Source organism: Nelumbo nucifera, chromosome 6 (assembly GCF_055504915.1).
Source record: "Nelumbo nucifera cultivar China Antique chromosome 6, China Antique-T2T, whole genome shotgun sequence".
Lineage (NCBI taxonomy): Eukaryota > Viridiplantae > Streptophyta > Magnoliopsida > Proteales > Nelumbonaceae > Nelumbo > Nelumbo nucifera.
This window is the reverse complement of record NC_142654.1, coordinates 11,168,120-11,190,298: the sequence shown is the minus strand read 5'-3', so window position 1 is coordinate 11,190,298 and position 22,179 is coordinate 11,168,120. Positions and strand designations below refer to the sequence as shown.

At 36.6% G+C, this 22,179-nt stretch overlaps 1 protein-coding gene and 1 pseudogene across 4 annotated transcripts; both read left to right on the top strand.

Annotated features, from left to right (window-relative positions):
- The first annotated feature begins 5,012 nt into the window (after window positions 1–5,012).
- LOC104587800 (dehydration-responsive element-binding protein 1B pseudogene) lies at window positions 5,013–10,167 on the top strand (annotated as a pseudogene). The gene is made up of 2 exons (XR_016077646.1): window positions 5,013–6,266; window positions 6,460–10,167. The product of XR_016077646.1 is annotated as a dehydration-responsive element-binding protein 1B pseudogene (transcript).
- Window positions 10,168–15,295: 5,128 nt separating this feature from the next.
- Window positions 15,296–21,712, top strand: LOC104587784 (UPF0481 protein At3g47200). 3 transcript variants are annotated; one of them, XM_088889354.1, is made up of 2 exons: window positions 15,296–17,000; window positions 20,734–21,712. In XM_088889354.1, the coding sequence occupies exon 1, from the start codon at window positions 15,507–15,509 to the stop codon at window positions 16,977–16,979; it is 1,473 nt and encodes a 490-aa protein (XP_088745480.1). In that variant the 5' UTR covers window positions 15,296–15,506; the 3' UTR covers window positions 16,980–17,000; window positions 20,734–21,712. The 3 variants fall into 3 exon arrangements, with proteins under 3 accessions (XP_088745480.1, XP_010243818.1, XP_010243811.1); XM_010245516.3 differs by having other exon boundaries at window positions 19,518–21,712; XM_010245509.3 differs by having other exon boundaries at window positions 19,424–21,712.
- The last annotated feature ends 467 nt before the right edge of the window (window positions 21,713–22,179 follow it).

The following is a 22,179-nucleotide window of genomic DNA, read 5'->3' as shown; positions in this document are numbered from 1 at the left end:
AATATATATTGACAAAAAAAATCAGTTTTGCATAAAAAACTAATCGATTTAAATATATATTTTGGTTTTGCATAAAAACTAAAAAGAAATAAGCTTAAATATAAATAGATATTTTAGTTATATATATATAAACCGACTAAATCGATAAACTGACCCAAACCGACCCTTCATGTTTGGGTTAGTTTTGCTTTAGGGTCAGTCGGTTTCGATTTAGTGAATAAGTAAACCGACTAGGTCGAGTCGGTTGAAAAAAAATGACTCAAACCGACCCAACCTGACCCGTGAACAGCCACCCTACTCCTTCCCTTCTCTCACTCTCAGAGTCATCTCTCAATCTCCCGCTCTCTCTGTCTTTCCTACTCTCTCAGCTTCAGTCTATAGCCAAATCAAAAACATCTCTCTCTCTCTCTCTATTGTTCTCCATCAATCTTTCTCATTCTTCTCCCTTACTCTCCTTCTTGTTCAATATCTCCTTCTTCCTCAATCTCTATCGTTCTCTAGTTGGTGTAAAGATCACATTATTACTTGAAAAAAGAGAAGAAAAATAAAGAAAAAATGCATTATATATGTTTTTTATTATATAAAATATATTTTTATTAAATAATACATTATAAAGCCAGGCTCGGGCTCAGGCCGAGCTTTTTTAAGAAAGCCTGAGCTTGGCATGAAAAAAAGTCAGGCCCAATATTTTAGGCCTGAGCCCGTGGGCATGAAATCTTGTTCAAGCCCGACTTAGATCGGGCCGGGCCGAGCTGACCCATTGGGCTATCCAGCCCATGAACATGTCTAATTAAGAGTCCTATGTTGGCAACAACCACATAAGACTCCAATGACATGGCGAGGGTTTTTATAATTTGAAATGTAGAGCCGGTTGTCAAAGTTTTGTTGGTTTATGAACCAACTTGTAGCCTAGTTTTAAATGTACAACTTTCTCCGATTATAATTTTCCTTAAGTTAAAACTAATGCAAATGCAAAGCTATTTTATTATCAAGGTGGGCTAGTGATCCGACTTTTCAAATAAATTAAATCCATGATGTCACATTTAAATAATAAATATTTAATTTATTTTTAATCATATTGTTATTTTTGTTAATTTTCAATTTCTATCTTAACTATGATGTATCTAAAATTCAAGTAATTAATATGAAGAAAAATTTCTCAATGCAATGCATGTGCTTAATTACTAGTAAATAAAAATATGTGGATACAACTTTAAATGAAACAGATTGGCAAAATAGGATTCATGTAACTGATCCCATATATTTGGGATAAGACAGGGATGATGATGATGTATTTTTGCTTTGAAAGCAAAAATAAGTTGTTTTTGTTTCAGAATTAAAACAATACATCATTTTGAAACCACTGATTTTTAAAATAAAAATAATTTTTATAATATAGAAATTATATAATTTATAGAACATGATATTAAATAGTCGGGGTTGACTATGATACCTGAAATACATCATATCTGAAATATTTATGGCCAATCAACCGGTATCATAAGTCTATCAAGCAATTAGGTGGAATTTATCAAAATGCATTGGTGAGTTTTGATTGATCAAAACTATTCCAGTACCATGTCTTTTTGGCGTCATAGATTTTCCCTAATTAGACAAATGAAAACATGTTCTTTAAACCAATATTTCGAAAAAGAACCTAGAACTATGATTGTTTTGGCCACCGATTTTTGGGTCGACGGTTTGACCATCCGATTTGAATGGATGACTCATTCTAAAAAAATTAAAATAAAATGGCCAAAAACCATTGGACGGGTTGATGGTTTGATCGCTGGGTCAATAGGTTGTTGATTGGTTTAACAATTTTTGGCCAAGGACCGGGTATGAGATAAAACAGAACCAGTTGCGTGGACAGTTCTTGGGCCAAACAGTCCAATCATCCGGGTTAATAGCGGTTCAAAAGCCATGCTTTAAACAAAAAATTCAGGAACACATTTCTTTTCTCAGTTTTGAAGACCAAAAACACATCTATAAGCAAGAACTTGATTTCTATGTTTTTGTGTCAAAACCAATTTATTTTTAAATCAGCTGGTTTTGTATTGTTTTTAGAACTTAAATACATCCGAGAACGCCCCTTAGATGTGTGATTCCTTCTATTTTAACTTGTCATTATCTGTACATAAAGGTGAAGATGACAAACCAAGGGAATGTTTGGCAAATATGAACGCTTCCATTTTTTAGAATAAAAGCAATTGCTGATGTGGTGCAAAGAAGTTGCTTTTTGTTAAAAAAGAAAACAAAACCCATTCATATTTCTTTGTTGGACACCCTCAAAATTATCGGAATAGGCCATAGACTGTTTTGGAGCTTTATGGGGTTGACACATTTGCGTGAATAAGGGGTAAAAGAGTAATTATAATCAATATTTTTTAATTAAAAAGACAAATAAAGAAATTAGTGGGATAACGTGTCATTTGCCCCAAAACATTTCAGATTTATTTTTATGGGAGTACATTGCAGCCCAATGTATGGTGGGAGTACATTGCAGCCCAATGAATTTGGCATCAATCTACAGTCATGATTCATCCCCTGTATGGTGGGATTAAGAATTCTGAGCTGAGCTAATCGGTCATTCTCCCAAATATGGACAATTGGACATGTGTCCCTACCATATAATAATAACTTTGAAAATTTTTTTGACTATTAGGAAAAAAAACAAGGGAGACTGACTGACATTCCAATAGAGTTTAGATTTGTGGCCCACAATGTCCCACAGCACATCCCCGCTGTGTATCGAGAACATCTCTCAATGATAATACTAGAATCGATAATGGAGATATTCCCAATACATGGCAGGGATGTGCTGTGGGATGTTGTGAAGGCGCAGATGTGAACTCATTCATACATTCCCCTTGCAAAGCCAACAATTCAAATTTGAATTTTTTAATTTTAATATTAAGATAAAAATATACCAATGATATATAGAGCCTTATTTGTATGGTGAGAAGAAGCAGCCGTGTAAAAATTCCCTAAAAGCAGAAGGTGACACAATAAACACATGAATCCTGTATACCCATCACGCACCCATCGGCTACTATCAAATTAAGCTTCCATGTGAATGATGCTTCTTTTCTAACCTAATATATTTCTCTGAAGAACCTTGCATTGGTATCCCTTCTTAAAAAAGCCTGAACTTTTCTTGTTAGTGGGCCGGTGGCCTTATGATGGTTCAAAGAATAAAAATAAAAGTAAATGGTTTATATCATTCCTTTTAGACGGAATATGCATTTTTTTTTTCAATTGGTAAATGAAAATGAGTTTAGCCCAATTAATAATAATAATAATAATAAAAATAATAAAAATAATAATAAAAAAGAGTTCGAATCTACCCCCACACGTGTCCTCCCACACGCATGCACGCGTTAACTCCCATTTCACCCAAAAAAATGAGTTTCTCTCTTTCAAGTTCGAATCTTAGTCTCTCACTCCTACCGGTGTACCCACTAAAAGTCAGACCACCCTATCTCCTCTCCTGTCGGATCTTGCCGAGAAATTCAACGCTGATGATCGTTCCGGCAGATACACTGAAGGTAATATTCTTCATCCCTCTCATCTCAGATATTCTCAAGTATGCTTTTCTCAGTTTTTTTTTTTAACTTTTTTTTTTTTTTTTGCGTAAAAGGAAAGAATCGCGACAGATATAGGTGCTGGCTCTGGTTAGGACTCAAAGGCTTGAAACAACGACAACAATGTCTTTTTATATCATCCCCATAAACTTGATTATGCGACTTTTAATTTCGACAAACTAACTGCTTGTTTTTATCTCTAAATTATCAGCAACAAGGACGACCATAGAAAAGGATTCAGTGCCAACCCTCTAATCTTGAGACATTGAGTTGCTATGTCTAAATTATCAGCAGCAAGGACAACAAAGTCTTCAGTGCCAACCCTCTAATCTTTTTTTGGAGAGAGCCAACCTTCTAATCACAAAAACGATTGTGCTCTGTTTGACCCACACAATTATTATGGTTTAATTAATGCCATCTTCATTCTTTAGGCTCAGTTTGGAAGGAGTATAAATATAAATATATAGAATGCAAAACCTTGTATTTTCTATATATTATTTTATATGTATTTACACTGTATATATTTGCATTTGTATTTCTTCTAAATTGAACATTAAATAACCATGAAATTTATTCTTATCTTTGCATTGCGTATCAGCCAGCATTCCATGGTTAAACTCAAATAAGTGAATTTAGAGTGGAGTATTGCAGGAGGAAGAGAGAACAGATTGGAGAATATCTGCCGGTGATTCTTCCCTTCTGCATTTTTTCTATTGCAAAAAAAAAAAAAAAAAGTTAAAAATCTGAGAAAAACATATTCAAGAATATCTGTGGTGAGAGGGATGGGGAGTTCCGATGTATCTGCCGGAAGAATCATCGGTGTCGGATTTTTCAACAAGATCCGACGGGGGAAGAGATGGGATGGTCTAAGTTTCAGAGGGTAGGTGGATGGGAGTGAAAGATTGAGGTTCAAACTTGAAGGAGGGAAACTCACTTTTTAGGTGAAATGACACACGACGTCTTCTAAGTTCTAACTAATACTGTGGGATGTTTTTGGGGCGCAAGCCAATGGGGGCAGATTCCAACTCTAATACTAATAATAATAATAACCACCATCATCATCATCTTTTTTTTCTACATAGCAAATTAATCTTCTTTTATATATACCCTACAAAGAATACAGGGAGGGAATTGAATTGTTCCATCAATTTCCTCCAAATGGACTTTGATATAATCACTTTTATGGCTTTGATGCAGTGAAAATTTTTTAGTTTAAAAAATGTACTACAATTAAACTCTTATATATCATTCATTTAGCCATATTTAATGGAAGTAATTAAGTTAGACAATCAATAAATTGACCATAATGCCAGGTAAGTGATACCTTCCTCCACTTGGGCAAATCACTTATCCACCCACTAATCATGTTGGTAAATGCTCTTTTCTTCTCACCTCACTATTTAGTGTACAACAACACTAAAAACATGTTTATCCGAGCAAACACTTAATTACCTAGAATAACAGGCTTACCCATATAAATAAAAAACAACAGGGCCTAATAATTCTTGATTGCATTACTACTTTTTTTTTTTTTTTTTTTTAATTTTAATTGAGAAGCATGAGCTAAAACTGCAGTTTCACGTGAGGACTTCCTATTGAAGTTGGTGTTTGCAGCGGGAGTATCTTGCGTTCACATATTATGGTGTCGTAACTCGTAAGCATTTAACTGGACTGGTGTGGGAGCCCGGAGCGGCGGAGCCCACAACTGTCTATTCTATTCTCCGTCTCACCGTCTGTCATAGTCTTTTCACGTGCGATTTTCATATTCATTAAACACGTGCACTAAATCTTCCACACGTGCTTTTTTCCCTTTTTTTGTTTTTTCTGCGTGCGTTCCGTATAAAATGGTAAGAGTAGTCTTCCTCTTTCAAACGTCACGACTCACGTCAAGCCTATAAAGTCTTCTCTACTATCCTTTTGTCTTCTCCCATCGGTGCTGCTTTTTTCTGCAACTCCTCAGACTTGCTCTTGCTCGGTCTTCTACATGGACATTGAGGAGTCTTCCGCTTCTTCTTCTTCTTCCAGCGAAGCAGCAGATGCTACACAGCTGCCTTCCGATGCGAGCTCTCGCTCTCCACCGGAGGTGAGCACGCCGGCTGTGGTGGTGGGGCACAAGAGAAAAGCCGGTAGGAAGAAGTTCCGAGAGACGCGCCACCCTATCTACAGAGGTGTGAGGGAGAGGAAGGGCGGAAAGTGGGTTTGCGAAGTGCGGGAGCCCAACAAGAAGTCGAGGATTTGGCTGGGCACCTTCCCTTGCCCGGAAATGGCTGCCAGGGCTCATGACGTCGCGGCATTGGCTCTTAGAGGGAAGTCAGCTCCGCTCAATTTCCTCGACTCCGCCTGGCTTCTACCTCGTGCTAAATCATCCTCCGCTACTGACATACAGATAGCAGCTCTGGAGGCTGCTGAAGCCTTCAGGCCTGTGAAATCTGCTTCTGCTTGCACCACCTCATCCACCTCATCTGCTTACTTGCCTCAGATGGTTATTAATAGAACGAAGAAGGTTCCAGAACCTTCCACGACGTTCTTGGATGAAGAGGCCTTGTTTAATATGCCGGGTCTGATTGACAGCATGGCGGAAGGGATGCTTCTCACTCCGCCAGCTATGCAGAATGGACTAAATTTCGATGACGTTGATTGCCACGTGGATTTAACACTCTGGAGCGACGTCTAACGTACGTGGTAGTGCTCCTTCCCTTTTGTAAATTGTAATCTCCACGTAACTTCCTTTCTCTTCTTTTATCTCCTTCGATCGGTTATTATTCCTCCCAGCAGCACTATCGGCAATCTTCTTAATTTGCATTCTTCATTTTTGATTTAACTACCACTTTGGTGTAGATATTAATTAAAAATTGTACTTCTTTTTCTATAATAGGTTACGAAGAAACAGGATTCATGTAGACGAGACCATATAATTGATGTGAGACATGCATGATGATGATGGTCTCTCTCTCTCTCTATATATATATTCATCATTCTTTTATATTATGGAAATTCACTGAAACATGAATTTAAATATGGACTAAAAAGAAAAAAATACATGAATTTAGATTTGTGAGTTATGCCGTTATGCTTTCATTGTCTTTTAAATTGGGTACAAACCAAATATTATATAGTACAGATAAGAGTTTTATGAATGATCTAGAGCCCTTTTTTTTAAGGGCTGAAATTGTTTCTATTTGTCCAAATTTGACTTTGAATATATTAAGGGGGTGTTTGGACAACATGGTTGGTTTTCTTTTTGAAAACAAAAAATAATTACCATATTAGCAAAAATACAATTTTGTTTATCCCTAATAAATTAATATAATCATCTGAGTTCTAGTTTTAATTGGACCAAATATGAAAAACATATGATGTCGGCGGCGTACGGGTGGAGGAGCGCTGCAAGGTCCCATTCTTCATTGGTAAGTACTCTGATGAGGTATATTGTGATATTGTAGATATGGATGCTTGCCATATTTTGTTAGGGAGGCGTTGCCAGTTTGATACAGATGCAAAACACCTGGGTAGGAAGAATACCTACCAACTCGAGAAAGAGGGTGTATGTTACACCTTATTACCTATGGCAGAAAAGAATACCCCAAAGGCCCAAAAAACAAATGAGAAAAATTTCCTTACTATTACACATCACCACGCTGAATTTGTAAAAGAATGTAAGGATACCCACGAGGTCCACTTGTTGGTAGTGAAGGGAGAAAGTGTGAATGAGACACTGGAAGAAAATAAAATTCCAGTGGAAGTGCATGGACTACTTGATGAGTTCCATGATGTAGTTCTAGATGAGTTACCTAAAGAGCTCCCACCCATGCGAGATATACAACATCATATTGATTTTGTTCATGGTGCTAGCCTACCTAATCTACCACATTATAGGATGAGTCCTAAAGAAAATGAAATCTTACGGGAAAAGGTAGAAGAATTGTTGAAAAAGGGGCATATTCAAGTCAGTATGAGTCCTTGCACAGTACCAGCATTGTTAACACCAAAAAAAGATGGAAGTTGGAGGATGTGTGTCGACAGCAGAGCTATTAATAAAATCACTATTGGCTACAAAAGTCCCCATTCCCAGGCTGGACGACATGCTAGATCAACTTGATGGAGCTGTAGTATTTTCAAAAATCGATCTCAAGAGCGGGTACCATCAGATCAAAATCCGTCCCGAAGACGAATGGAATACGACCTTCAAAACTAGAGATAGACTGTTCGAATGGTTAGTCATGCCCTTTGGACTAACCAACGCCCCCAGCACCTTCATGAGGCTAATGAATTAGGTACTGCGTCCTTTTATTGGGAAATTTGTGGTGGTATATTTTGATGACATTTTGATTTACAGCAAATCTATCACTGAACACATGGGACATATCAGGGAGGTATTAAAAGCATTAAGGGAAAACAAATTATATGCTAATTTAAAGAAATGCACTTTCATGAGCGATAATTTGTTGTTCCTAGGATTCATTATAAGTAAGGATGGAATCAAAGTGGATGAAGAGAAAGTGAAAGCCATTAGGGAGTGGCCGACCTCATCAAATGTCACAGATGTAAGACGTTTCCATGGGTTAGCAACTTTCTACAGGCGATTTATCAAGCACTTTAGTAGTATTGTAGCTCCCATCACTGAGTGTTTGAAAAAATGAAAGTTTCAATGGGGAAAAGAACAAGAGCAGAGTTTTGCCCTCATCAAAGAAAAGTTATGTACTGCTCCTGTCCTTGCCTTACCAAGTTTTGCTAAACTATTTGAAGTTGAATGTGATGCCAATGGAGTAGGCATAGGGGCTGTATTGTCCCAAGAAAAGATACCCATTGCCTTCTTTAGTGAAAAGTTATGTGAAGTCAGGAAGAAGTGGTCCACCTATGACAAGGAATTCTATGCTGTAGTTAGAGCATTGAAAACATGGGAACACTATTTAATTGCAAAAGAATTTGTTCTTTACACCAACCACCAAGCTCTTAAGTATCTCAGTAAGCAAAAACAGTTGATGAGTGATCTGCATGCAAGATGGTCTGCTTTCCTTGATAAATTTCCATACAAAATTATGTATAAGTCTGGGCAGCAAAATACAGTGGTTGATGCTCTTAGTAGACGTGTCGCCCTCATCAAGACTCTCAGTGTTGAAATTGTGGGCTTCGAGTGCTTGAAAGACCTATACGCCCAAGATGAGGACTTCCAACAGACGTGGGAAAAATGCATGAATCGATAGCCAATAGGTGATTTTTACCTTCATGATGGGTTCCTCATGAAAGGGGAACAACTATGCATCCCTTGCACCTTCCTCTGCAAAAAGATCATCAGGGATCTGCATGGGGGAGGATTGGTAGGACACCTTGGAAGAGACAAAACAATTGAAGCAGTCAAGGGGCGTTCCTATTGGCTGAAATTAAGAAAGGATGTGACTACTATTGTGAATAGATGCTATATCTATTAGACAGCCAAAGGACAGGCCCAGAATACTGACTTCTACATGCCTCTACCTGTTCCTACTGCGATTTGGGAAGACTTGTCCATGGATTTTGTGCTAGGTTTGCCAAAAACCCCCAGAAATATGGATTCCATCTTCGTAGTGGTTGACCGGTTCTCAAATATGGCTCATTTCCTCCCATGCAAGAAGACCACGGAAGCAACAGCGACAGCCAAGTTATTTTTCAGAGAAATTGTCCATCTACACGGGGTACCTAAGACTATCACATCGGACCGACATACGAGATTCCTAAGTCACTTTTGGATGACCCTGTCAAGGCTATTTGACTCCTCATTGAATTTCAGTAGTACAACCCATCCGTAGACGGACGGACAGACAGTAGTGGTGAATCGAACCCTTGGTAATTTGATTCGCAGTATCTGTAGGGAGAGACCGAAGCAGTGGGATTTCGCCATAGCACAAGCCGAGTTCGCCTACAATAATGCAGTCCATAGCTCTACAGGTAGGTCTCCGTTTTTCATTGTCTATATGAAGGTTCCTAATCATGCACTGGACTTAGTGAAGTTACCCAGAGTACCTAATGCCTCTGCAGAACAGCTGGCAGAGCAGATCTAGTCCGTCCAAGACGCCTTAAAGCAGAAACTGGAGCAAACCAACGCAAAATACAAGATGGCGGAAGACAAGCATCGTTGGCACCAAGTGTTCGACGTTGGTGATGAAGTTATGGTGTTCTTGAGGAAGGAACGGATTCCCGTGGAAAAGTATAACAAGTTATGTCCTCGGAAGTACGGTCCATACAAGATCATGAAGAAAATCAACGACAATGCTTATGTCGTGGACTTACCAGATCATATGGGTATCTCTAAGACATTTAATGTTGTTGACCTTCATCGTTACCTACCAGAGATGACACTTGCATATTCCAGTCACGACTCGGGGTCGAGTTCTTTCCAAGTGGGAAAGAATGATGGAGGGCCATCACATCATCTAGGCGACAGCTCATCAGATAAGAGGCACATGCAGGATAAGGATAATTCCAAGATTCAAGATTCAAGATAATTCCAAGAAGACAGGATAACCCATGCATGGATAGATCCAGGGAGATTGGACGGTGGAGATCGAGGCAACCTCACAAAAGACTTCGATCCTCGCTAGAAGATTAGATGTTTAGATCACTTACAACTTTTCTTTCCTAGTTACTCTACAATTTTCCTAATGTATTATAAATACAATTATTTCCAAGCTAATAGACATTTAGTTTTTCGCCAACTTTTCTCTCTCTTCTAGAGATTCACGTATAGCTCTCATCGGCTTCTCTACTAAGCCTTGTTTTCGCCCAGTACTTGCATAGCCAGCCTGATTTATTGCTTCCACGTTGCGTCAGACAATTCCAATCTATGTTGTGCACAATGACAAACTGACAATAAAAAATTATAGAAAAAAACAACGTCACTCTTAAATTCCTCTAAATAATTCTTCAAACCAACTGAACAGTTCAGAGCTTCAGGCGGTTTTTTTTTTATTTCTTTTATTGATTTTTTTCCTTTGTGAGTTTGTGTTCTAGTTGAACAGTAAACAGTGTTACAGTGAAATTTGAAAACGGCTCTTTGGTTCTCGGTTCAGTTCTTTTTTTTAATTTTACGTAAAACAGGTTATAGGAGGTCGTCAATATCACTGTAAACCATTTTAAGTGTTTGACCCTTGAACCCTTAGACCTGTGAGTCTGTGACCATCCAAAAGGGTAAAAAGTGAAAAATCTTGTCAAACTTAGTCTCTCTCAAGTTATGAAAATTGATGAATTGGGCTTTGCTCGAATATTTCAAAAATTCTGGGAGATGTGTTGCTGTATTCATCAATTTCGAAGTTTCTTTACAGTTTCGGCTTGCATGCTAATTAGGAGTTCAAGAAAGTAGGAAATTGGCTTATATGCTTCAGAAAAGTATAGGAAGCAGAAACAATCAAAATTCTCTAATGGGTTTCGCTTAAATTAATACTTGGAAGTTGAAAAAAAAACGATAGTAAAAGCCATGGGTTAATTATTCTGAATCACTCACCACAAGAGATGGGCCTAGCGTTATGGTTGCAGAAGGTCCAAACAGACTTTTATCCCTAAATTCCCACCCCCAACTACTAATACTTTCTTCTCGTGAAATTCTAGGATGGTGGCCTTTCTCTCTGCGTTCTCCCACCACCAAGATGGTTTTTAAAATCGACATTGACATCGAATTGGTCAGGGGTACACTTACTAGGTTGAACGGTCGGCCTGTTCTGATAAAAAAACAAAAAAAAATTAAGAAAATAAAAACCAGTCAAAACCGTTCGAACGGTTAATCGCCCGGGTCAGTGGCTTGCTGACCAAAATCAATAGTTTTTTTAGAAATCCCAGTTTTAGGGAAAAATGAAACCGATCACTTGACCGGTTCTCGGTTTTTCCGATCTGGTCCGATTTTGAAAACCATGCCACCAACCACAAACTGATACACATACTCTCTGGGGTCTGTCCTTGAGTTCACATTTGCGCCCCACAAGGGGGCAGCCCATAATGCCCCACTGCACATCCCCATCTTGTATTGGGAATATCTCCCAATAACAGGTAGGGAGATGATGAGACATCACTGTTACTGGGAGATGTTTCCAATACAAGGTGGGGATGTGCTGGGGCATTGTGGGGCTTCCTCTTGTAGGGTGCAGATGTGAATCCGTCTGTCCTCCTTCAGTTTCATGCTCCACACACAAAAAAAAAAAAAAATGAAAACAAACAAACGTTGTGATCATACTTGAACGCTTACGTAATTTGAACCGGTTAATGTTAGACTCCAAGTAGGCCATAAATTAGAGGGATACGGGAAATGGCGTCAGAGGCAGCTTACAGAATAGATTTGCTTCGCAAGATAAAGTAGAACTGTAATTAAGTCTTAAATACACCAAAACCTGTTCATGGCCGGGTTAGGTTTTGCCTCTAAATTAATTAACAGAAAATGTTTATTCCAGAATCTGAACCTGGCCCTTATATAAAGCCCAAAGCCTGGGTTGAGCATAAAAAGTTTTACCTTTGTGTAATTTAATAAATTAATATGATATATTATTAATATATTATTATTATATGTAATATTATTAGGCTGGATTTGGGCTTTGGTTGAACTTATTTAAGAAAACCCGAGCCTAGCCTGAAAATAGTCAAATCTGATTTTAAAGCCCAAACCCATAGGCCTAAAATATTGCCCAAGCCCAATAAAGCACAGGACAGCCTGTTGGCTATCCGAGCCCATGAAGAAGTCTAGTCCTGAACTGCCATATAAAGTTGGGAACACCCCTTTCCATAAGAGATACCATTGTGGGAAGCCCCGGTGGACTAACAGAGACGATTACCAGACTTGGTTGAGATGGAATCCCGTTGCAAAGAAACTAGAGGGACTAAGGAGGGGCAAAATTGGAATTACGATAAATACATGATGCATTTGACATCACGTTTAATTGACCTTTGACATCCCTAAATACAACATGGTATATTCAAGTAATTTACCCTAAATATATTAAAGCATATATATATATATAATTCAAAATTTTAATATTACAGTGTATTAAAATTTATCAATCTGGAGGAAAATAGATTATAAACACATTGATGATTGCAGAGATATCATTTCACAAATCTCCCACTACTCAATTTTTCATGTTAATAGAAGGTGTAATAAGTGGTTGTTCATAGATTAGAGATCACATTGATGCCCTATAGAGTGCGCTCTACAGTACATCCCAACCGTGTATTGGAACTATCTCCCAATGGCATGTATGGGATATATTCCCAATGCATACTGAGACGTTCATGTGGGGTGCAGATGTGGACTCCATAGACTTGCAAGACATGCTTTATCTCTTTCCAAACCTTGTACAATTGTACTTGGTCTTTACTTGTTTCTTATGTGATTCTAATTCCTAAGCAGTTTAATGAAATTGCCATTTGGAGTCAAAACTGATAAGTTACCTAATATATAATAAGAATTAATGGCTCTGACAACTCTTGTATTATTTGAAAAACGCAATTTTGCCCTAGACTTCAAAGAAAAGGCCAACCGTAAGTAGATAACGTCTTGTGTTAGTAATACTATTCACAATCTGTTAAATAATGAATAAGATAATAGAAAAATGTTGATGTAACACCATTAAACTCAAAATATTGAAAAATTGAAGTGGGTACCGCTAAATAAAATAAAATTATTTAATATATAATTAATAAATGTCAAAAATAATATATAAGTGAGTCCCACTTGAAATTATATATGGGTCCCACTTGAACTTTCCTCTTTTCAGAGAAAAATAATAGGTGAGCCCCATTATAACTCCATTCAGCCAAGAAAAAATGTGTCATCCACCTGCTTATGGGTTCAACTTTGGAACTCTATGGTCTATACTATATAATTCATGTAGGAATGACAATTTTCCCTATCATATATATATATATATAATTGCTTATATTATATATATACCAAAATATATTAAAAACATTTTTATATTTTAAAGTATTTCTGTTATTTTAAGTAAATCTATTTTCTAAAAACATTTTAATTTAAAAATTTCAGAGACTTGGGTTCTGGATGGGGTACCCATCTCTATCAAGGATTGGTGATGGAGGGTCATTTTTATCCCTGATGGGATTGAAGATAGGGATTTGTTTCAAAGTTGGGATTAGGGATGGAGAATATGATCCCCACCCCGAACCCATTCCTAAATTCACGTGTCAATAAATTGGGCTTAAATCCATTTGTAAGTGGATGCCATCCATCTACATCTTAATCTAGGGGGGTGTTTGACAACATATTTGGTTTTGATTTTCCAAAAAAGAAAATGGATGCCATCCATTTTGTATGCATTTGTTTGCACCTTTGACGCAAGATTTACACTTTTTGTTTCTTGGTTGCACCTAAAAAATTGACACAAAATTTGTACCACCTTCCTCCTGATTTTATTTTGTACGGGGCGGGTTTGGGGCAGGGACCATACTCCTTATCCTCAATCCCGATTTTGAAATAAATCCCCGACCCCGATGGAGACAGGTTCCTGATTGAGAACCCAAATCCCTAAAATTTTTAAATTAAAAGTGTACTTCAATGCAATTCTTCTTAAGCAAAGAAAACACGAAAAACTTTTTTTAAGCCCTAAAGTTTACTCTAGTGGAGGGGCCACTATCTTAAAATTTTATAAACCATTACCTAAAGTACAAAATGCTCTCCTTCAAAAGAAGATAAAACTTGAAATAAAAAGTAAACTAAAATCTTCACTCTGCTCATTTGCATTCAGATCCATTTGCACTGCAAATGAGCAGAGCCTTAGTTGACATGCTGTACAGTGTTATGGTGATAAGATAGGATCTGGAATACAAAATGAACAAGATGGTCTTGTTTGAACGCAGCCCATTCTAATTTACATTGCATTGCTGATAAACTGCTTTGCGTTTGGGCAAATCCGGATCTTTTTAATAATTTAAGGGAAAATTTTAAGCTTGTGCCACAGGCTGCATTTGGTAACATTGTTATATATATATCGATGTAAACACAAATTTGGTCAAAATATGAGAATGTAAACTTGGTTCAATTGTGCATCGATAATTTTGTATTGTATTTGATTGTGATGGGTATAAATACAAATATCAAGACTGGAATTTACCATTTTTACATTCACCTAGCTTTGAGTGCAAAAGTTTGATTCTACTTTTTTTTTTTTTTTTTTGAGTAGCCTGGATTTTCTACCCATATGTACCCACAACACACTAGAGCTGCACATTTTAGTATATTAAAAGTAAACTTTGCTCCTATTTTGAATGTAAAGCTGTCAGGAAAAAGAAATTTAGTTTCCGTAGAAAGAGTTTTTCTTACCAAGCATTCAAGCAACTGGAAAAATGAACTGAAATATAAATTCATCTTGGTTCTAATTAAAATTCACATCTTACGAAACACAGCCCTCTTTTTCACACTTCATAATTGATTTCAACCATGAAATTAAAATATTTGGCTTCCAAGTACATATAATTGACTTGGGTTAGCTGCCGGGTTTTGGCCCATGGAATGCTTTTCTGGTACTCTGTATTTGTGGCAAATGAAATGTAGACTGGTAGGTGACCAATTAAAGAGGTCACGACCTAATACTATCTTGAGCAAGGTAGATGAAGAATATAGCACAATCCCAGATAGTGGGGTTAGGCGAATACAGTTCCATTAATTTGTTCTCTGTATATATGGCCGAATACGGTCTAGGGCTTGATAGGATGTCTATTTCATTCTGACCAATTCCTTTATCCTTGAATATTTGCACTGCGAGAAGGATTAGGAGATGATTCGACAACCACAAAACTAATTTATTGCTCTACAATATGCAATATGGTTCACCGTTCCTGTATGACTGTATCTACCATTCCAAGGAGCAAAGAGGATTGGCTGCTGGTTGGTTTTCATGAGAGAGTGTTGTACACGTTGGAGTTGGTAGCTAGATAGACAAGCTATGGATGATCCATGGGTTTCGAATGAAAGAACAAAGGTTGGAGAAAATTGAGATGGGAAGAGAGCAAAACCAAGAAAAGGAAGGAAAAGACCAGCATGTCATTCATATTATTTCTGAGGAGGTGAACAAGGATAGATTAGCTTCCTTGCAACAAAGGATCTTACAAGCGCCGCAGCTTCTAAACAGTTTGGCCGGCAGCCGCGACTGTTGCATCTTTAGAGTTCCTCAGAGCCTCATCGATATCAATGGGCAGGCCTACCAACCTCTTATTGTCTCAATAGGCCCTTACCACCGTGGCGAAGAACACCTGAAAATGATTGAAGAGCACAAATGGCGCTTCTTAGGCTCCTTTCTTTCTCGAACACAAAGGAGCTTAGAAGACTACTTGACTGACCTGAAGAAATTAGAGGAGAAGGCAAGAAAGTGTTATTCAGAGACCATTAACCTCGACAGCGATGAGTTTGTTGAGATGATGGTATTGGATGGGTGCTTTGCGATCGAGCTTTTTCGCATAGTTGGGAAGTCTGTGAAAGCTTCCCCCAATGACCCTCTCTTTGCCATGTCATGGGTGCTTCCTTTTCTCTTGAGAGACCTACTTAGGCTAGAGAACCAACTTCCCTTCTTTGTTCTCCAACGCTTGTTTGATCTATCAGAAAAGGAAAATATTGGTCTCTCCCTTGTCACACTTGCCTTGTTGTTCTTTGACTATGCCTTCGAATTCCTCGACTCTGCAGGTCGAACACTTAACGATCAAGTAGTTATTGACAAGTTCAACAACCTCCAGGGAAAACATCTACTCGATTTATTCCGCTCAAGCTTCATCTCAGAAGCTGAAGAAAAGCTGAAGAACGACACCCCGAAAAACAAAGTCGCCATCCCAGCATCTCAACAAAAGCAGATGAAGAAGAAGAAACCCAAAACCCAGGTGATTCAATGCGTAACAAAGCTCCGCAAGGCGGGAATCCAGTTCAAATCAGTGGAAACAGGTAGTTTTCTGGATGTGGAATTCAGAAATGGGGTCTTAAAAATGCCCAAGATAACAATGGATGATTTCATGAGCTCGTTCATCCTCAACTGCGTCGCCTTTGAGCAATGCTACAAGTACTGCACCACACACATCACCACTTACGCAACTCTAATGGACTGCTTAATTGACACAACCAAGGATGTTGGATATCTTTGTGATTATAATGTTATTCAGAATTACTTTGGAACGGATGCAGAAGTCGTTGGTTTCTTCAATAATCTAGGGAAAGATACGACGCTGGACATTCAGGATTGTTACCTCACCAAACTGTTCGACGACGTGAACCACTATTACTACAACAATTGGCATGTCTACTGGGCGAGCTTCAAGCATACATATTTTGATACTCCATGGTCGTTCATTTCAGCGGTAGCTGCTGTTGTGCTTCTTCTCCTAACCATGGCTCAGACCTTCTTCACCGTTTATCCTTATTTTCGTCCTCCTAATTAAGGAGTGAGACCAGAGAGACAGGTACGTAGTACTAAATGCACACTACCTGATACTTAGACCCCATTAATGGCTATTAGTTTATGAAACCACTAGATTATTGCGGAGTATAAACGCAGATTCTACAGTAGTTTATTATATCTATATTAATTAACTGGTACCATGTAAACAACATAGTGCTATAATCTTGCACACTAATTTAGACCGATAATATATAAAGGTTGCGCCTAAGAGAAGTACTTACACATTTTTGGAAAATTCTTACATGCATGGATGCAACATTTACAGTCTAGATGCTTTTCTGGATCCATGAAACATGCTTCATAAATTACAGTTTCAGTTATAAATTAGTATTTATGGGTAATTGGTTTTTAATGATTGTTGAACAAAGGCTTAAGCTGTGTTAGGTGAGGTCACTTAAATAGATTTTTATTTTTTAACATGACCCCTCATGTAAAAGCTTATTGGGTTTGAAGCATGAACAAGCGCATGACCACCTATAACTTTGATGAAATTTATTTAATTATAATGAGGGTGACAAGGATTGAAACTAGACGACTTGGTCAAAAAGGCTATAATACCATCTTAAAGAACAATTCAATTTAAAAGATTAAACTATTAGGTGAGGTCTCTAAATAAGTTTTTATTCACTTACATTGGCATGACTTGTTTGTCTGTTGACATTGAATTTGAATCAGAATATTACCCAATTAAGGTGATCTGAATTTGATATGTTTACAATTAAATCAATTATTTAAACATTTTTGTTTATGGATTGAGTATAGATTTACTGCAATTTGATTTGATAATACTTAAACATTTATTTTTATGCTTATATCTAAAATAATTAATATGTATCTATCATTGAAGTTGGTTTTAACATTGTATCGCTTGGTGATGAGTCATAGGCCCAAGTCTCAATAAAAGTTATTTTGTTTGTGATACATAGTTCCAAACAAATTTTTAAAAGGTTAAAGGCAAAGACAAGATAGCTGCTATGTGCCGAAAAGGTGAGGTGTAAACCTCAAATTATAAATATAATTTTTTTTTTTAGTTTTTAACTTTGTATGTTATATATAAATACAATGTATGTATGTATGTATGTATGTATGTATGTATGTATGTATGTATGTATGTATGTATGTATGTATGTATGTATGTATGTATGTATGTATGTATGTATGTATGTATGTATGTATGTATGCATGCATGTATGTATGTATGTATGTATGTATATATGTATGTATATACATGCACACAATTTATTTTATAACAAAGTTACGCTTTATGTTATATATATATATAACATGAATCTTATATTTTTTAATTTTTATTTTCTTTTTTGTTTTATGTTCATAACCTTCTATATCTAAATTAAATAATCTATACATATATTAAAATTATTTGTAATATTTTATACATTTAAGGATACAATTTATTTATTATATATCAAGTTTTCTGTTTATATTGATATTTAGTTGTCTTAAAATTAATCATATGTTTTTGGAATTTGATTTTTTACTTCTTTTGTGGTCATAATTTACTAGAATAAAATAATCTATTTATTTAATTTGAATATTTCATAGTTTATTCATAAAACAAAATAAATTTATTTCTAATTTCTTTATATATTTTCAAATACAATTTTCTTTTCATATTTAATTTATACATTTACTTTCTATTAAATTATATTTTTTTAATATGATACTTTTTCAAATTTATTTTACATATATAACCTTTTTTTGCATAAATAAAATAATACCATTACTTAATTTACATATGTGATTATATTCTATTTTATTTTTCTTCATTATAACCTAATTTATAACTGTTGAAGAATTAAAACTAGCAAAAGGATCTACCTTCGGCTGGTCGGCCTAATAAAGAAAAAATTGTCCGTACAAGGGTATTTTGTTTGAAGGTAATTAGATTAGGGCATCAGAAAGAAACCCTACTCTAACAAAGTAACATATGTACATTTCGTAAGAGAAAATAAATGAGATATTTTTGGGTTAAAATAAATTTATGAAATATTTTTTGGTTTAAATTGTTTTGTTTTATTTATAGACAACTGAATAATCAAGTTTTCTTGAATTTTAGGGAGTGGTTATAACTTGTTTATAATAGTTTTTCTTTTTATTTTTCAGTTTTAGTGCTTTTTATATGCCTCTTAAAAATAGATGATGTAGCCTATTAGCATAGGGGCAAGGCACCGAGGCCCAGTGTTTTGGCTCTGTCGTAGTGAATCATCTCAAAGCCTTAAAACCATGGTTCTAAGTTTTTTTTTTTTAATAACAAACAAAATTTTAGTTATTTCTAGTTTAGTTTTATTAAAAAAATTGTTCCATATCAATCTGGAATCCAAAATTTTAAATTCAATGAATTAGATTAATTATATTCTATTCTAATCCAAATTGCTCAATTTAAAAATCCCATTTTACATGAAGGGGGCGCTTTGTAACTCATCCTGATCCAGCTGCTATTGGAGGTTTGTTCCACTCCACCTTGGCTCATTAACTTGCTTGCGCCCAATAATTGCAGGAGGTCGTTCCTGTCTTTTGCATCAGTCTCGATCGGTTAAGCATATTCAAAGGCATGAGACGAACCAGGCTGCTTATACCCTTTCTAAACTTGCGATTGGTTGCTTATACCCTTTCGATCGATTGAGGAGGCTCTCAACCATGTGTTGCCCATATATATATATATATATATATATATATATATATATATATATATCTCAATGATGTTTCCTCTAATTTTTTCAATGCTGGTTGAATGTGTCAGAGAATAAAAACCTATTAGAGACTTTAACTAATTAACATAGTTTAAATTTTTATATAAGTTGAACGGTTGAGATGGTACCAAAGTTTATTTAACCAAACGGTATGTGCAATTACTATCAATTTGATTGTAATTAATTAAATTTTAACACAAGATATGGGTGGACTGGACTTGTATTTCTCCACGCTTCAATGAGTTTTCACCTGAAAAGACGTAAACCTATTCACTATTCAAGAAGCCCATTTCCTACTCACTTTTTCTATTCACTCTCTACCTGCAATGAATTATTGGAGTCCACACCTCGATGTGTGGCTCCAATTCACAGCAGATAAAGAATGGATAGAAAAAATGAGTAGAAAACCCCCGAGTGCTGAAAGGTTGTTTGAAAATGGAATTGGCCATAGAGCTAGCCTTTCATTCAATTCATTTAATGGAGAAAAGCAGCTAACTATATATCCACGTAGCACCAAAGCATACCATGCGTACCTTTAATCTTAATTTAACACGAATGTTCAGGAATCGAAAACTTTGTCAACCACCCACCTATATTGATTGTTGACTTTGTCAAGGGACACTTCTTGTCTGTCATAAAATTCCACGGACGACATTTTCGTCAATGAGATGAAAGCACATCGAGTAACTTGTCACCACAAATATTGCGGAGCTTGTGGATCCATAACTCCAACGAGATATCTAGATAAGGGTGGGGGGACCTTTCTAACTCGAATCAAATATATAGAAGGCTTAAATCTTCCACGAACCAACCCAGAAACTTGTTTTCATACTTCCGACTTCCTCATTCCAACTTTGAACTTTGATTTGTTAGCGCTGTTGAATATTGTAACCCTATCAGGCTATCACCTTCTTTCTTTCGGCCGGTGTATATATATGGTTCTAAACAGTCCTGAACAATACAAATGTACTCCGATTAGCTTCGATTGTAGTTTCTTCACTTTTATTTGTTTAATTTCCGCAGAGAGTAATACTAATTGGCTGCGGTTTGCCTTCCCAAGCTCTCCTTCTAAAGCACTGACAGACAAAGCTGTTTGAACTGTCGAGCTAGTGTTTCATCTGCTTCTTTATTCTGCCAAAATTTATAAGATATGTCAAGCGATTGCAAGGAGTGGGTATCGGAGGAGCTGATGAGCTCTTCTCAAACCTCAAGTCATGAGCATGGTGGTTGTGATATCAATTCGCAGTTCTACTCCAAAGCAGCTGATGAGAGAACCCCATATCATCAATTCCTTCAACCTGCTGCAGCTTGTAACGTGAATGTTTCTGAGACAAGGCAACGGCTTCGTCCATGCCAAGAAACCACAAACTATTACTTGAGCTCAAAGAGGAGAAGAAGCACATTAAAGAAGGATTACAGGATTTGATGATGAGAGCTTCAGCCAAACTGACCAAGAAAGGCCCTGAAATTCTTCCCCAGACCTTACCCAGAGCTTCATCAGGAAGGGATTCCTCACTGAAACTTGAGCGTTTCAAAGTACGGATTCTTAATCTGGAAGGCACTCAACAAGATGACCAACAAACAAGAGAAATCAAATACAAATAGTCAAATTTTGTTTAATATAATGTAAAGTAGTAGTGATGATGTAGCAAGAAATTAACCATGTATATTCTTTTTTTTTTTTTTGGGAGGTGGGGGGGAGAGAAAGAATCCCCTTGTCCATTCTTCAATTGGCAAGGATGGGCCAGGCTCGAACCTAGTGGTATTGCGTTCCTCCAGGCTCATCAAGACCCGGTAAGTAGGTTCCCAGCACAAACTGGGCCACTGGACCTGCAAGTCTGGTCCAAACTGAGCCTTAGTATAAGATCTGGACTGGGCTATTTACCAAGACGGCCAAAGAAAGGGAGGTAAATATAAGTGTATAACAGTTTAAATATTTTGTATTTATTTTATTTATGTTTGCATAAATTATGGGTAAAGATATAATCAAATTTAATTTTTATGATCTGCATCAAAATCAAGGCAAGTATCCATTTTATAATAGTATATATAAGATTGTTTTTAGGAAAAATCTATGTTACCATGGTAGTAGAATAATTTTGATCAATCAAAGCTCCCCCGTAAATTTTGATGAATACCACCTGAATGGTCTTTGATTGGCTGCAAGCTCTTTTCCGTATCATGTGTGTTTCCAATATCATGTCAACCCTACTTTAACATTAAAGAGTAGGCTTGGAGTAGGTATGCTAGCCCGTTTGTTGAACGAAAAACTCTATGGGGATCAGAAGCCTTTCAGTTTGCAACTCAGTTCGGGCATATTAAGAGGGAATATTGCAATGAAATAACATTGAATGGTTGTTGTGATAAGGATGAGAGAGTATAAATTAGGATAGAGTTTCAGCTGAATAACGATTTTTCAGTCGATGAGTATGTAATTGCAATTCTCCAATTCTATCAATGAAATCTTTT